General features: G+C 41.0%; 1 gene segment (V, D, J or C); it reads left to right on the top strand.

Moving 5' to 3' along the window:
• Positions 1-2,397: 2,397 nt before the first annotated feature.
• Positions 2,398-9,834, top strand: LOC119566968. The segment is given in 3 exon segments: positions 2,398-3,057; positions 8,257-8,619; positions 9,173-9,834. Coding segments are annotated over 3 exon segments (915 nt in total).
• Positions 9,835-15,653: the final 5,819 nt, after the last annotated feature.

The raw sequence follows: 15,653 nt of genomic DNA, 5'->3' as shown, positions 1-15,653 counted from the left end.
TTTGCTGGTATAACAGCATCTACAATTAGGGCTTCTGCCAGCATATCTGGTCAGAGTTATGTGATTTTTTTCCTATTCCTAACAAACATAACTATGCTTTGAAACATTTTAAGTGTAGATTCAGCCTTAGTCAGCACTGAACCAACGCCCATGTCACATCAGCAGTAGCTTTGCTCAGATAAGCCTGGTCTACAGTTAAAAGCTCTATTGGTAAAAGCAGTGACTTGCTGGTGTCTCAACTATACCAGCAAATCCTTTCTAGGGTAGACAAGACCTAAGAACCATTGAGTTTGGCCTGATGTTAACACAATGTTAAAGCTGAGATCTGAATTGACAGGACAGTCAAAGCTATCACTCCTACAGGAATTGTAACACAGCCACATTGCACATACACGTTGAAAAAGAAGAGTTATTACCTCAAGCACTCTGTAGCCAGCTCTACCCTGGGAGATGTCTGCGTTTACAAGGAGCCCTACTGAAGATTCACTTTGTTGTTCAAGCATGTGAAACAATGCATAAATCAGTGGGGCTCCCCCCCAGTGCAGGCCTGATTGCAGAATGAGACCCAGAGACAGTAGCAGAAAGTGCAACGTATGTGCAGAGGGAATGGAAATCAGAACTTTAAATTTCATACATTTGTGTAGGTCTAAAACTCAGTCATGAATTTCTATTAAACATGATCTGCAAAGGGGAAAATAGATTTCTGACTTTTTCTTTATGAAGTAGAAAGAAGGCCTAACAAGGTGTTTTGGGGGTTGTACTGGGGATTTTATTTTTTTTGTTTTTCTTGTAGGGGAGTTTCTACTTGTTTGGGGTTTTTTAACCTTAGAGAAATAGCAGGAATATCAAGTCTTTTCTTTTCCTGTTTTGCTGGAGGTTTCCCTTAAAGGTCTCAGAGAAGTGAATTAGGATTTTTCTGAGACCTAGTCTACACTAAAAATGTAGGTCGACCTAGCTATCGCACTCCAGGGTGAGAAGTTCACCCTCCCACCCCCGCGCATTGCAGCTGTGCAACCTAACTCCCCGTGTAGGTGTGGCTAGGTTGATGCAAGAATGCTTCAGTCACCATAACTAGTGCCACTCAGGGTGGTACATTGCACACATGATGGAAAAAATCCTTCTTTTGCTATAGGTGCTACAGCGGCATAGCTATGGCCTCAGCCTTTAATTGAAGGTACTGTAGTGTTGAATTATTAATAAGAACTTTTATGTTAATTGTTAGACATCCATGTTAAGTAGCTGTTAGCACAAAATAAAGGGCCTGATTCTTCACTACATTACTGCAGTTTTACACTGGTTTAACGCCCCTGAAGCTTTGTCTACACATACAATTTGTATCACTTTAACTATCATACCCACATAAAGTGGTACAATCTTTTGTGGGCATTATAGTGTGCCACCTCTAAATGTACTTATACCAGTACAGTATATATCTGTGCACAAAGTGGAACAAACGATACCTGTATAAAGCACCTTTATACCAGTGTAACTGCATTCACACTAGGAGTTGTGCAATATAATTATACTGGTAAAAAAAAACACCCCAGACCCTGAAGAGACTACTTATACTTACTGGTACACACACTCAGAGGTGAATCAGGCCCAAAGAGTTTTAATAATTGACTAAAGATAACTTTCTTTCTCATTTAACTAGGTTTCACTTGCTTGGTGTCTGTGATGTCATAACCCTACCAGTTCTCCAGTCATCCAGAGAGTTCCATGAAAAACAGGGTAGCCAGCACCTGAATTTCTAATGTAAAAAAAGGCAAGAAAAAATTAAAACAAAACAAGAGCTTGTGGCTGGAATTTTTCACAGCACACTAAGGGAGTTAGGCAACTGACTCTCAATGAGATTCAGCAGTCACTGAGCTCTGAACTCGCTTAGGTACCTTTGGAAATCTCAGTATGCAACCCTAAACTACCAGTGAAATTAATTTCATTTAATACATTGAAATAACATTTTAATTTAAAGTGAAACTACCTCTTCCAAATTTTAATGAAAATTATAATTGAAATAAAGGCTAAATTTCTGCTTAAATAGATGGTCCAAGTGGTTAGTGCTCTTGGGAGGCCCCTGGGTTCAAGTCCCTGCTCTGTCACAGATTTCCTGTGTGGCCTTGGGCAAGTCACTTAGTGTCTCTGGGCCAAATATGCAAAGGTCTTTAGACTCTCAAAGATGCAGCTAGGCACTTACTGGGATTTTAAAAAGTACCAAGGGACTTAACTCTCATTGCCTAAGCACTTTTGGAAATGCCTGTTGATACCTATCTTCCTCTTCAGGTGACTAAATGCCTTTAAAAATCTGGACTTCTGTGCCTCAGTTTCCCAGCTGTAAAATGGGGATGATAATAAATGAAAACTCCACAGGAGTGTTGAGAGGCTAAATACATTTAAGATGGTGAGGCACTCAGATGCTATGGGGATGGGGGGGGCATATAAGTACCTACGATACCTACTTAGGACATCAGCTAAAGTGTTATTTTTACACAAGCAAAGATCTGTGGAATCACAGAAAGGCCTTGTCCTCATTAGGGAGCTGTAACAAAAAATCTCAACCAAATCAGCTATAGGTACAATTAGTATGGTGATAAACATGCTGGAAGCCACCAGAGCCCAGCTTACTAATGCTATCACTGGTGCAACTGAATCAGTGGGAGTGTCCGTGGAAATTGCAGACAAGGCCACTTGGCAAATTCTGCTCTGAGTTACACTGGTGTGACTTCAGCTGAGTTACACTGAATTTACACCAATGTAACTGGCAGCAGAGTTTGTCCCCAGAAGAATGGTTCTAATGCTTGGTATTGTCATAGCCAATAACCCACATTCCCCTCAAGCTCAATCTTGACTAGACAGTGATGTTTGTGCTTTTTCTTTCTGTGTCACTACTCGGACTGTCAAGTATTTGTGAAAATGAAGAGTTGGGAAGAGGGTTTATGGAAGGAGATTATCAAGCACCGTAAAATGCTACTTTGTGTCTGTTTTACAGAAGCAGGCCCTGGCAATGCAGTTTCACAACAAAGATGATATTATGCTTCATGTACTTGCTTTGGATATCAGGTAAATATGCAGGGTTTATTCCAGTTCATTTCTCCTCAGTGTACAGAAATGGAATTTCTTCAGCTTAATTAATGAATTTCATCTTAATAAAAAGTATTGGAGTATTGGTTGATCATAGGATGACTATGAGCCGCCAATGTGATACGGCCGTGAAAAAAGCTAATACGGTCTTGAGATGCATCAGGAGAGGTATTTCCAGTAGGGATAAGGAGGTTTTAGTACCGTTATACAAGGCACTGGTGAGACCTCACCTGGAATACTGTGTGCAGTTCTGGTCTCCCATGTTTAAGAAGGATGAATTCAAACTGGAACAGGTACAGAGAAGGGCTACTAGGATGATCCGAGGAATGGAAAACTTGTCTTATGAAAGGAGACTCAAGGAGCTTGGCTTGTTTAGCCTAACTAAAAGAAGGTTGAGGGGAGCTATGATTGCTCTCTATAAATATATCAGAGGGATAAATACCGGAGAGGGAGAGGAATTATTTAAGCTCAGTACCAATGTGGACACAAGAACAAATGGATATACACTGGCCGCCAGGAAATTTAGACTAGAAATTAGATGAAGGTTTCTAACCATCAGAGGAGTGAAGTTTTGGAATAGCCTTCCAAGAGAAGCAGTGGGGGCAAAAGATCTATCTGGCTTTAAGATTAAACTCAATAAGTTTATGGAGAAGATGGTATGATGGGATAACATGGTTTTGGTAATTAAATATTCATGGTAAATAGGCCCAATGGCCTGTGATGGGATATTAGATGGGGTGGGATCTGAGTTACCCAGGAAAGCATTTTCTGTAGTATCTGGCTGATGAATCTTGCCCATATGCTCAGGGTTTAGCTGATCGCCATATTTGGGGTCAGGAAGGAATTTTCCTCCAAGGCAGATTGGAAGAGGCCCTGGAGGTTTTTTGCCTTCCTCTGTAGCATGGGGCACGGGTCACTTGCTGGAGGATTCTCTGCTCCTTGAAGTCTTTAAATTAGGATTTGAGGACTTCAATAGCACAGATATAGGTGTGAGGTTTTTTGCAGGAGTGGTGGGTGAAATTCTGTGGCCTGCATTGTGCAGGAGGTCAGACTAGATGATCATAATGGTCCCTTCTGACCTAAATATCTATGAATCTATAATAAAAATACATCCATCCACTGCACTAGGTGCATGTACTCCTAACGCCCTAACCTATAGTCTGATTAGCAGTTTTGCTTATATAGGGCAGCGTCCCTTGAAATAGTCTGTGAGCCCTCTAGTGGTACTCACTGTGTTATACGTTCTAGCAGCCACCAGAAATCAGTCATAGCAGCAGTATGTAGGTAACTGGTCCTTTCATGTGTGCGTGTAGTTCTTAAGCATGGTTATTTATCACCCAGCTGTGCCTGTGTGGTTTCTTCATATTAATTTTTTTGTGTGTAGAACAAAAACCACAACAACTGTGAATTCAAGAAAGGTAGAAATGTGTGTCTGGAAAGGGAATAAGAGTCAAATGGAAGGAGATTTGGGGGGTATTCAAAGGTTCTTGAGTTTTTGTTGGAACAGCCTATCTTAAACTGTTATTTTAAGCAAGTTGGATTAAAAAGACACAGCAATTTTGAAGCAAATTTTTTTTGAGTATCTTCTTGAAAGCAATTGACTCAAACGTACTGCTCTATTTACCATGGTGTGGTGGTTTTTGTTGTTGGTTTTTTTTGAGGAAATGGTAGCATAAGAGCAAAGTGCTTCCGTTCAAGTGACTCATTCTAAATGACGACAGGTTTCAGAGTAGCAGCCGTGTTAGTCTGTATTCGCAAAAAGAAAAGGAGTACTTGTGGCACCTTAGAGACTAGCCAATTTATTTGTTAGTCTCTAAGGTGCCACAAGTCCTCCTTTTCTTCATTCTAAATACACTTCCATAGTAATTCGTGGAAACAAAGCATAGCTAAACTAACTGAGAGGTAATTAACCACAAAGAAAAGCAAGGGACCCTAGTATGAACAACATTGAAATACATTCTATATTGCTCTTTTATGAGCTTATCTGCTTTAGTACTGATAAGCAGATACAATCCATGTGCATGACTTGGAGGGCTGGGAAACTGTCCACTTGTTTCAGCTCATTCAAGAAAATTGTCTCCTCAAGGAAGAGAGGTTCTCACTCTTATAAGACTATGGCCAAGATTAATTGAATTGTAATTTGCACCAGCCTGCTCCTCAGGGCAGCATGACCCTGTATTCCTGGAAATGGGAAATTTCCTTGTTTTTAGGGCCAATGTCCATATCAGTTTTACAAAGGGAGTGTTTTGTCTCTGTTTTTGTGAGCCCCGCAGATAGGGACCATGTGTTTGCTGAGCTGTTACAAAACCCAAAAGACTGACCTAGGCACAGGTATGTCCTTGGGAAACACCACTCATTGGGCCATCACAGGTTGGCACCCTACCTGCCCCAACCCTATCAGACTTCCTAGTGAGCTCTTCCCCCCTCCCCATCCCATCTGCATGAGTACTCAAGTCAGTCTTCCTACACACAGTCAAATCCACATGGAGGGAGAAGGACAGGCAGGCAACCATTTTTTTCCCCCTCTTTCATGAACCTCAGCTGCCAAAGCCTTACTGTGTCTCACCTCTCTGACCCCTACCAAAATGGTCTTCCTCTCCGGTCTTAGCGTGACAGAAAGTTTTGCTTGCAGCATGAGGCCCAAAAATTACAAAACACTTCCTCAAAATTTGACAAGCATCTTTTTTGCAGATCTCTTCAAATGTCTTCTAGGTAGAGATGAGCAATGAGGCTGTATTTTGGCTTTGCCAAAAAAAAACCTCAGACCAGCGGAGACTTGGATCCATATTCTTCATCATCCAAAGCCTCAGGAGAGCTCAGGTGAAAAGTTCTTGTCGTGGCCTATCTCTACTTAGTTGCCATTTACTCTGTTGGGCAACTAAGTCTATGAACACACTAACGTGACATCCAAACGTTTTTCCTTTATGATCTCATTCCCACTTTCATGAGTCAGGCCCCCACCCAAAATCATGAGATTTTAAAAATAACATTTCTATCTTTTTATTTGTCTTCTGCCATTAGCCAGCCTACTGGCTTTTAGGGGTCATATTTTCAAGTGTTTCTCCACAACCCTATGGGAAGAAACTTTGTTTTTTAATAAAAACCAAGAATCTCACATAATCGCGTGACTCCAGGAGCTGGGGCTTTAGGAAAATATATCAAATACTATGAAACTTCTGAGAAAATTGTGAGAGTTGACAACGCTGCAGTTCCAGCACTTTTTATTTTTCTCAGACCAGCAACCACCAGTTTCTTACACTCTGCTTTACATTCCTTGGGAATGAGGGCAAGCAATAGCCTTTCTCTGAAGAGAGAGGAAAGCACATTTAATGTTTCACAATACGAGTACATGCATCTAGATAAGGTCAGATTTGACAGTGGATAAACAGACAAATAAAAGTTTAAATAGTACATTACACCACAGCTTGTCTTGATAAACAGAAGTAAGTTAGCACTGCATTCCGCAGGCAAGAAAAGACAAGACATGATATAGAGGAAGTGATTTTGCCTATTAAAATCATGACCAAACTGTAATTTCTCACTATTGCCAACCTCAAGCTTTCAAACATCACAGGTCAGACACCAAACAGTCATGGGATTATTTTAAAAATACAGGATTTTTTTAAAAAACAATACATTTGGGGGTGGGGGGTTGTTTGTCTTTTGGGGGGGTTGCCTTCTGGTTTCTGAGCCATTAAGCTGCACTGTGGCTATTAGGCTGCACTTTTTCAAGCTTTTCTCCACAACCATGAGGGCTAGAACTCATTTTTTTTAAAAAAAAATGAAAGCCGAAAGTCTCAAGAAATCTCTTGCTTCCAGCCATTAGTGTTTTTTTTTTTTTTCTTTTTAAAGCCCCTAATATCAGGAGAGTTGACAACATTGAATTCGCTCTTCTGTAGTGCTTTGCAGCTCTATTCTTGCTTTTCTTAACAATTTAACTGACGGTTCAATCCATTTTATAGTCTTAAAATTTGCCGATCTTTTCATTTGACTTATCATTATATATTATTTGATGGTGATTACAGGTATGCTCGGAACTACACAGAAAACACAAAGACCAAATCTTGGTGCTGTTCTGCCAGGAAACAGGAGGAGATAATGCTGAGGGCCCAAACCCAGCAAAGGGCCCCTATGCAAATGGCCCTGGCCTCCCTTATCCCTGATTTGGGGGCCAGCGTGAGAGAGAGAGAGAGAGAGCAACCCCCACTTCCCAACAGCAAAACTGGATTTCACTGCATGAGAAAATTTAATTAAGAAATTCTTCACCCACTTGGAGATTTCCTTTCTGCTTGTTTTCTCACAGAAGTGGGTGGTCAGGCCCGCAAGTCATCACAGCATCTGTGTCATTTGTAGCAATTCAAACAAAGTAGAGTGGTCAATCCTGAGACAGGAGTACCTCTTCCTCATTAGTGCTTGTGCTTCTTCATGGAATAGTTTTCTCATGTGCTTTCTCTCTTCTGTGCATTAGACTTAATGAGACTTCATCAGAGGACTGGTCATGCAAACAACCTTTGACCTAGGCTCACATAGCTTTTAGGTAACATTTGAATGTAAGAACTAAGCTCTGCCAGGATAATGCCACTGTAATCTTACCTCTCCTGACCCACGGAGATCCCAGAGCAGAGATAGGCGTCTTCCTACTTCTCCCTCCACGGGCGTGTTGGTGACTGGGCGGAGCTACCATCAAGACTAGCAGAATGGCTTTCAGTAACTAATACACCATTGGACTGGTTCCTCCTTTCCTCCTCCCCTCCAGCACACGCATACCTAACTATTTTTGTGAGGTGGGTAGGGTGGAAGAGAGACATTTGGTCCATACTGGTGGAGATTGTTGGCTGAGGAACCTAGACAGAGGGATGGAGTAGAGGACTATTTCAGAGAACTATATAGCAAATGTAACTAACAAGATATGTACCTTGTGCATGTTGTTTCTCTGTTGTCTGTCTTTCATATGTCTGTGTCCTCTACTTGGAGTGTAAGATCTATTTAGACTGTAAGCTGTTTGGGGCAGACAGTCTCGTTTTTTACATGTTTGTACAGCATTTACCACAACAGGGTCCTGATATTGACTGAAGACTCTAGGTGCTAGTACGATACAAATAATGAATAACAGTAATGATGATGATAAAAAACAACAATCGTGTAAATCATCTGTTCTGTTTTCCTTTTCCCATTTAGTGCCAGTGATCCAAACCACACCCATTGCACTGAGTCCAAAGATGGTCTCAGTGTTACAGGATAAAACAGTGAGAGCAGTCTGTGTGCAGAACATCGAAGAAACAGAAGGGTTGGCTATAACTCTGAGAAGACACAGCAGCTCTGCTGAGCTGTGTAACATACAGCTTGGAAATTTCACCATTTGGCGCAGAAATTGCACAAACCATATAAACCTAGACTACAATAAGCCGACAACAGGGGTTTGTGGTGTTATGGAGAGAGTCTCTGTCAAAGGTTCTGGTGTTTACAGCTGCACCTTGGACAAGACAATCCCTCCTCCTGTGAGAACGCTGAGCCAGTCTCACATTTGCCTCACAGTGTCAGGTGAGCCAGGACTTCTCGGTGTTCCACATATCCTAAACGCTGCAGTGCTCTGATATGTGGGTGAAAGGACGGGTTGAAATGCTTGTGTGACGTTCACTGCTGTGGAGTGTGGGCTGCTTTGTGATGACTAAGCTCTGTAGTGACAATCTGAGCCAGTATGGTTACTGGGCTGGCTTTCCATTTATCATAGTCCTTGTGGGCGTGCATCACAGGCTCCCTCAGCTCCTGTTTAACAGGTAACACCTCGTTCCCTGGTGCTCCCCATGAACTCAGACACCAGTTCTGTGCACGTGACCTATTTCCCCTGAGACTGAGCTGCTCTCGCTGGTATGGCAGAGCAGTTCAGGGCTGTTGAGGAGGAAGAGGTGGCAGAGCTCTGACCCTTGAGCCACACCACTGGACCCCAGTTGAATGGCTTCACAGGGGACCCCCTGATTTATGGAACCCAGCCCTGGGCTATCCCGCAATTCACAGTGACCGGTAACACCTATGGGGCATTGTACTGGTAAAGAGTTACAGCGAGCAGTGACTAGCCGCCTTCCCTCTCTTTCAGCTCTTCCAGTGGTTGAGGTTTCTTTGGCCTCTTCTTCACCCATTGACAAGGAGACCACGTTAACTTGCAGTGCTTGGGACTTCTATCCTGGAGACATCCAGCTCTCCTGGAATAAGGACAGCCAGTTGTTCACTAACTCAACAAGGAATGACTCTCTGTTCCACAATAGCAACGGGTCTTATTCCTATAGAAGTAACCTTGTTGTTTCCAAAGATGACTGGAATGAATTTGCCCAGTTTTCCTGCCAAGTGAATCACTCTACACTGAAAATGCCTGTTGTGAAAAAGCTCACCCTGACCCAGTCTGGTAAAGGTAAATGTGTATTGTGCATTATGACCTTCTTAGGTGGTACAATCTACTCACTACGGTCACCTGTATCCAACAGAAAATATGGGTGTAAGATAAAAAACATGATATCAAAATGTTCAGCTTGTTTTCTATTTTGGCTTCAGTACCTTGTTTTAAAGACTCGTACAGATCACCATTGGGTCTTTTCTTGTGGGAATCCTGACTGAGAATATGAAGCAGTACACAGTGCAGAATAGCTCAGAGATACAGAAAGGTTATTGTTGAACTGATCAATGAAATTGTTTTTAATTGTTCACTTTATTAATATAACTTCATAATCAAAGTTTTATGAATGAAACAACATTCATTCATAAAACCGGTTACCTCAATAACTGGCTAATTAAGTTTCACTTTCAATCCAATTGCTGCTTAAATCCCTGAAATTTACACTGTTTCAACATTGTAACTTCTGCTCACTGTTTGTCATTCATTATACTTGTCTGTATTGTAACTCAAACTCCATTTTAACTTGTCCCAAACTCCATTTTAAAATGCTCACTTCATTTTGTAAAAGCTTGCTGCAACCTTCATTTTTGCAAAACCCTGCTGTAATCGTAGTTTACTTTAGTTCAGATGTGTGAATGAGGTATGTATGGATGATGGAATCAACCTCCAGCCCCAGCCTGTCCTGGTGAAATAAAGCGTAAACACCCAAGGGCTGAAGATGCAGACAACAGCCCTTACAAAGTAAGAGGAGTCCACCCTCAAAAGAAAAAGAACAAAAGTACAACTGAAGAAACATCAAAGCCAGGTCCTGGGCTGAAAGTCATGTCTGCAATCGACGGGTGATCAATCACACTGGACCCAGAGGCAGCGTGACACAGCCAGACCTATAGACTCTGGATTCAAACTAAAGCCTACAAAAAGGATGGGTGAGATAGAAGACTTTGGAGGGTAACATTCTGCTGCCAACATGGAAGGGCATCGGTGCATGCCCAACAGAAACCCAGCTCTTTCCTTGCGCCCAGCTTTCCTGGCCAGTTAGCCGCCACAAGCTACGAACTCAAGCCATGAACTCAAGCTACATTCGGGACTGCTAACTATACAGCAGCTGCAGAACCTGTGTGTGTGTGTATATGAATGAACGTGTGAATGAACGTGAAACTGAGTGGAATGTTATAGCTATAACTGACCGCCTACTATGATTCTTTTTGTATTCACAATAAATGTGACATTTTGTCTTATCCTCTTTAATAAGATCCTGCTGGTTTTTCTTTTACTGGTATAACATTATTACGTCTTATTATTTATTCTTAAGACAGTGTAATAGGTATTGTACAGCCATAGAACCAGACAGGACTCTGCTCCAAGAACATACTATGTTAGGGAAGATTTTGAAAGTCAGTGGGAGCTGGGTGCCTCTTGTGCTTTGTAAATCTTCCCCAAAATAGACATTGCAAAGGGAAAGAGTTATAAATTAATGCTTTGTACTGCTCTATAGCAGCATATTCCATGCAGGACTCATTTCCCACTCAGCACCGGTGTCTTTTTTTTGAAATGCGAAGTGAAATTGTAGAACGGTCCTCTAGTATCATTGAGTTCAATATGTAAAGTTACTTGAATTCATGAAGGTTTGAAGGACTGGAGTCATGGCTGTGAGCACTGATCTCCCTAATGAGCTGAAGATTTCTTACCTTGGGAGATTTCAATAATCTACTAAAACAAAAAGAAATGCAAGGACAGTTCTTATTTGGGGCTTATATAGTTACTGAAATGTTGATTGATTAGAGGTAAAAGTGGCTCAGCTTTATGGAATGGAGCATAGATACTCAGCATTTGTTAATCAGGAGAAGTTAATGTGGAAAAATAAGGAACATTAAAATTCATAAATTTAATTGTTTATAGTTTGGTTAAAGGAAAGTAAATGTGCCACTTGTCTGCATGTACTCCTCTTCTGTATTCACAAGAGAAGTTTTTCTTTTTAAAAAAATAGTAACTTTGCTGTTTTAAAATAACGCTTTACTAAAATAATATTTTCTATCACAGCAAATTCTGAAATGTCAAGGCCATACCTATGGGCTTTTATCATACCTAGTATGATGCTGATGCTAATATCATATGTTGTTCTGAAGAAGTATACGAAGCCATGTAAGTTCATCAATTTTACTTTATTATTCCAGTGTTTGTATAGCATCTTGCACTAAATATTTGATGCTCAGTTTTCATTGGTAAATTTGTGATTTCTCTTTGCAGATGGTTGTGTAATTTCAGGTGACAATTTGTTCATCCAGTGCAGTTCTAGGACTCAGTCCTGCAATGTGCTGAGCACTCTGGTTCTGATCCCTCAAAGCCTTCATGCTTAACTTTAAAGATGTGATAATCCCAGTGAAGTCAATTAAACTATTCACATGCCTAGTGTTAGGTGCATAATTAAGTACATGAGTCTATTGGGGCCTAGTTGAGGGAGATGAAGATGCTGGGCAAGCCCCAGGAGATGTGCAGCACCTCACACGATCAGACCCTAACTCTTCAAAACCAGCGAAAAAACCTATTTAGAGGAAATGAACATCATACAGGACCATCTGTCCTATTTTCCATTGTCACTTTAGCTCCTTAAGTTCAAGGAGATCTTCTTATCTTTGCTCCCTTACCCATTTGTTTGTGCTTATGTACCCATTAAGCAGACACCTTTCCACTTGTGCTATGCAGATCTTCGCATGTGTTCCATCTCCTATGGCATGTCCCTGTATGGCTCTCTTTGTCTCCTTGGGGGCTCTCTCATGGCTAAAGATTTCTTTTTTAAAAAAGTTGGTCACTCTTCCAAGGCTTCCCGTGCTGCCTTTTCACTTTCAGAAACTCCATTCTTCTGATTTCAAACATATGTATTTGAAGGCAATGAACGACTCAGAAGGAACCCTATCTATGTCAAGTGGCCCAGGTCAACTTACTCATTAACATCTCCTAAACCTTTCCCATATACTGACTTTTATCTTTTGGACACTTGGATTGAAGAACATTTCTGTACATAGTCTGCATTCTTTATTCATTGCTTACTTCTGTGTCCTACCAGTGGGCTTATATGCTTAACTTGTATTCCAAAAATGCTGATGGATGCTGAAATGCCTAATACAAACAATGTTTGTGTTTGTATAGACAGTGTCTTTGCTGATTCCATAAGCCTATTCATGCACCTGCTACAAATGTTACTGAAAGGGAAATGCATGTGATTAAATCAAAAGCACTGAAATTTATGATGATTGTGCACGGCTGTAATAATTTGAGATGCATTAATCAATATTTCAGAAGCAAGCTGTACTTCCCAGCTTGGCAAGGTAATGAGTAGTGGAAAAGTGCCAGTGGGGAACATCAGAACACTCAGCAAATAGTCAGCTGAAGACTACAAAACCAAGGCTGTAGAGGAGTTATTTAGGGCGGTGTGTGAGGGTATAAGTAGGAATAATGGAGCAAAGTTAAGAAAGGGAAAATGTAGACTAAACAGCAAGGCTTCCTGACAGAGATGCATTAGGCTGTGACACAGTCTCCAAGTGAAGTGGTAGAAACCCTATCACTTCAGACATTTTGAAGTAGACTGGGTAAAACACTGGAAAATACATTGTAAGAACATTCCTAGACTATCAGGGATATGGACTGGATATCTTTAATAGGTCTTTTGCATCTCTAGCTTCTATGATTCTTGAGACTGACTCCAACCAGACGTCATTCCAGGTCTTTTCAGGTAATCCCTTGGAACAGCTCCTCACCATCAGCATGATGTAGTGGAAATAGATTTCAAAGAGTTAAGTTTTCTTTTAAGTGTATCTTTGGTGACCTTTGAAAATCTAATAAAGCTACATTTCTAGGGATGATGGTAGTTACCACAAAGTGCGGTGAGAGCACGTGAAAATTATCATGGTGCCGTGAGGTATGCAGTCTGTCGTTGTTGCACGCAATTGCTGTGCTCCTACCTTATGTTACGCTGGCCACTACCGTACTACTTTAGAAGAATGGGTTTAAGTGAATTTCTAGAGAGCTCAATGTAGTGTTTATGGAAGACATGATGACGTTGGGGACCAGAGTCTTTGGTACATTCCAGCTATTTTGTGCTGCTTCAGTGATATAACACAGCCTTTACCCATCTTAACTAGCTGGTTAAGCCAGTTTTATTATTGCTTTTGGCCACTCAAGCATCACAAAATAGCCAGAGTACACTGGTGAGTCTGGTTCTGTTTTTTTAAGAGACTTCTGTAGTGTCACATTAGAAGATTTACCTCTAAAAGACCAGAGGCAAGAATTCATAGGCCAGATTTTTAAACGTATTTAGGTACCTAAAAATGCCCTAGATGCTTTTGAAAATCACACTAATCTGTGTCTTTAGGTGCCTTTGAAAATCTGGGCCAACAAACTGAGAGCTTGTCAACATGAACATTTAGTTCATAATGTGCTTTGATCTAATCCCATTTCAAAGAGGACTAGAACAAAGCACTCTAACAAACTTGTGAACATCAGCAAGGTCAACGAGGACAGTTGGTGTGCAGAGGTGATATAGTACAGGGTGAATTCACATCCCAGTCTGCCACGACACTCAGTGTTCGAGTAGACAAGCTCTAATTCTCCTCTCACTTCAGTGGAGTTGCTCTTCTCTTCAGCTGACTTTTACTAGCATGAGTTCAGAATCAAACTCTGATTCACCACTTGTGTACAGCAAACTATCTGTTCTTATAATGAACAGTTAAAGAAATGCTCATAACTGCATGCCACATACATCTGTGGCATAAAAACCCAGCCATAGATTAACTGGCACAGAAGAGAGTAAGTAAATATTTAGTAACACTAGGAACATGTTGCTGCTTCTTTAGTTCATTCATACATCATTAAAGAGCAATAATTTCTAGAACAAAATATCAAAAATTCTTCTTGGGATCAGGCAACACCCAAGTGAAGGGCTGCCAGGTCTGCTAATTATTATATGACTATTATTCAACTTTCATATTTTGCAATTTTGGGGTGTAATTCACCTCTGTGCATAGGTTTATTTACCACTTAAATCCTCAGTATAGGACTACAGTGGGATTCAACTGACGCCCAGACCTTGTGTTCACCCTCTGCATAGGGCTGACTTTCACCCCCAGTATATTGCTCTACTAAATCAAAAACACCAAAGTGATTTAGAAGCACTAGTTCCACAAAGTGAATGAGATTTGTGCTCCTAAATCACATAGGGTTTCCGAAAAGCCCACCCCTAGTCCGTAGTTGGAAGGGATAGGCCCTTCTTAAGGGTAAGAATGATCATTTTATGGTGAAATTGTGGTTCTCAAGGACAAAGCTTTAATGTAAATGAAGATTAAGGTTTTTCTCACTGTAACTAAGAGGCTTGAGTCACCACTGTTTTATGCTGCTGTATCTTCAGTGAAATAAATGGAATTATACCAGTGTAAAACTGGAACAATGAAGTGATGAATGAGGCCCATAGTCTGTGAATGGTGAAATACATCACCCCTTAACAGCTGTCTCAAACGCACATGGAAAATCCATCTTTGCCCAGAGAATATGCATTCTAGGAAAATTTCAGTTCCCGTGACTCTTTCTGGGGCTTTCCAGCAAAACACTGTGAGATTCTGTTTTTTGTCCAATGTCTTCTCTTCGCTACACGCCTGGCGCCAGATTCTGCTGTTCCACTGGTGAATAGCTTGTCACATCATTCACAAGCTTCAGTGGATTTACTCTGGATGTAGACCAGTAGAACCAAGAGCAGAATTTAGTCTTTGATTAATTGGCTCAAGTATGTGGGGCTGGAAAAGTGTCTTATTTTTTCAGGTAAATAGCAGAGGTGTGTCTTGTGTCTCAAACTTTATTACAGTGAGTTGATTGACCTACATTTTTATTCTTTACAATTTTCCTCCTGCCTTTTTCACTTGCATCATTAACTCCTGGAGGCCGTCCAGCAGTCATCATCTTATACCCATGTGATAACATTTAACTGCATCACAAATGCTCCTAGTTAGGATAGACAGAAAGCACCTTCAGGGTAGGGACCATTTCCCCTCTGTTCAGTACCATGATGGGCACAATGATGGCCCATAATAGTTCTTCAACCATAATTTGCTTACTGTTGCTATGGTTAGTTTCTTTCACACTCAGTGTGTTATTAAAAGCTATTCACTTCCTGATGTAGAGTACCAGCCTTTCATTGTTG

Source organism: Chelonia mydas, chromosome 1 (assembly GCF_015237465.2).
Source record: "Chelonia mydas isolate rCheMyd1 chromosome 1, rCheMyd1.pri.v2, whole genome shotgun sequence".
NCBI classification, from domain to species: Eukaryota; Metazoa; Chordata; order Testudines; family Cheloniidae; genus Chelonia; species Chelonia mydas.
Note: the sequence above shows the minus strand (reverse complement) of the source record. Positions and strands in the feature narration are given on the sequence as shown.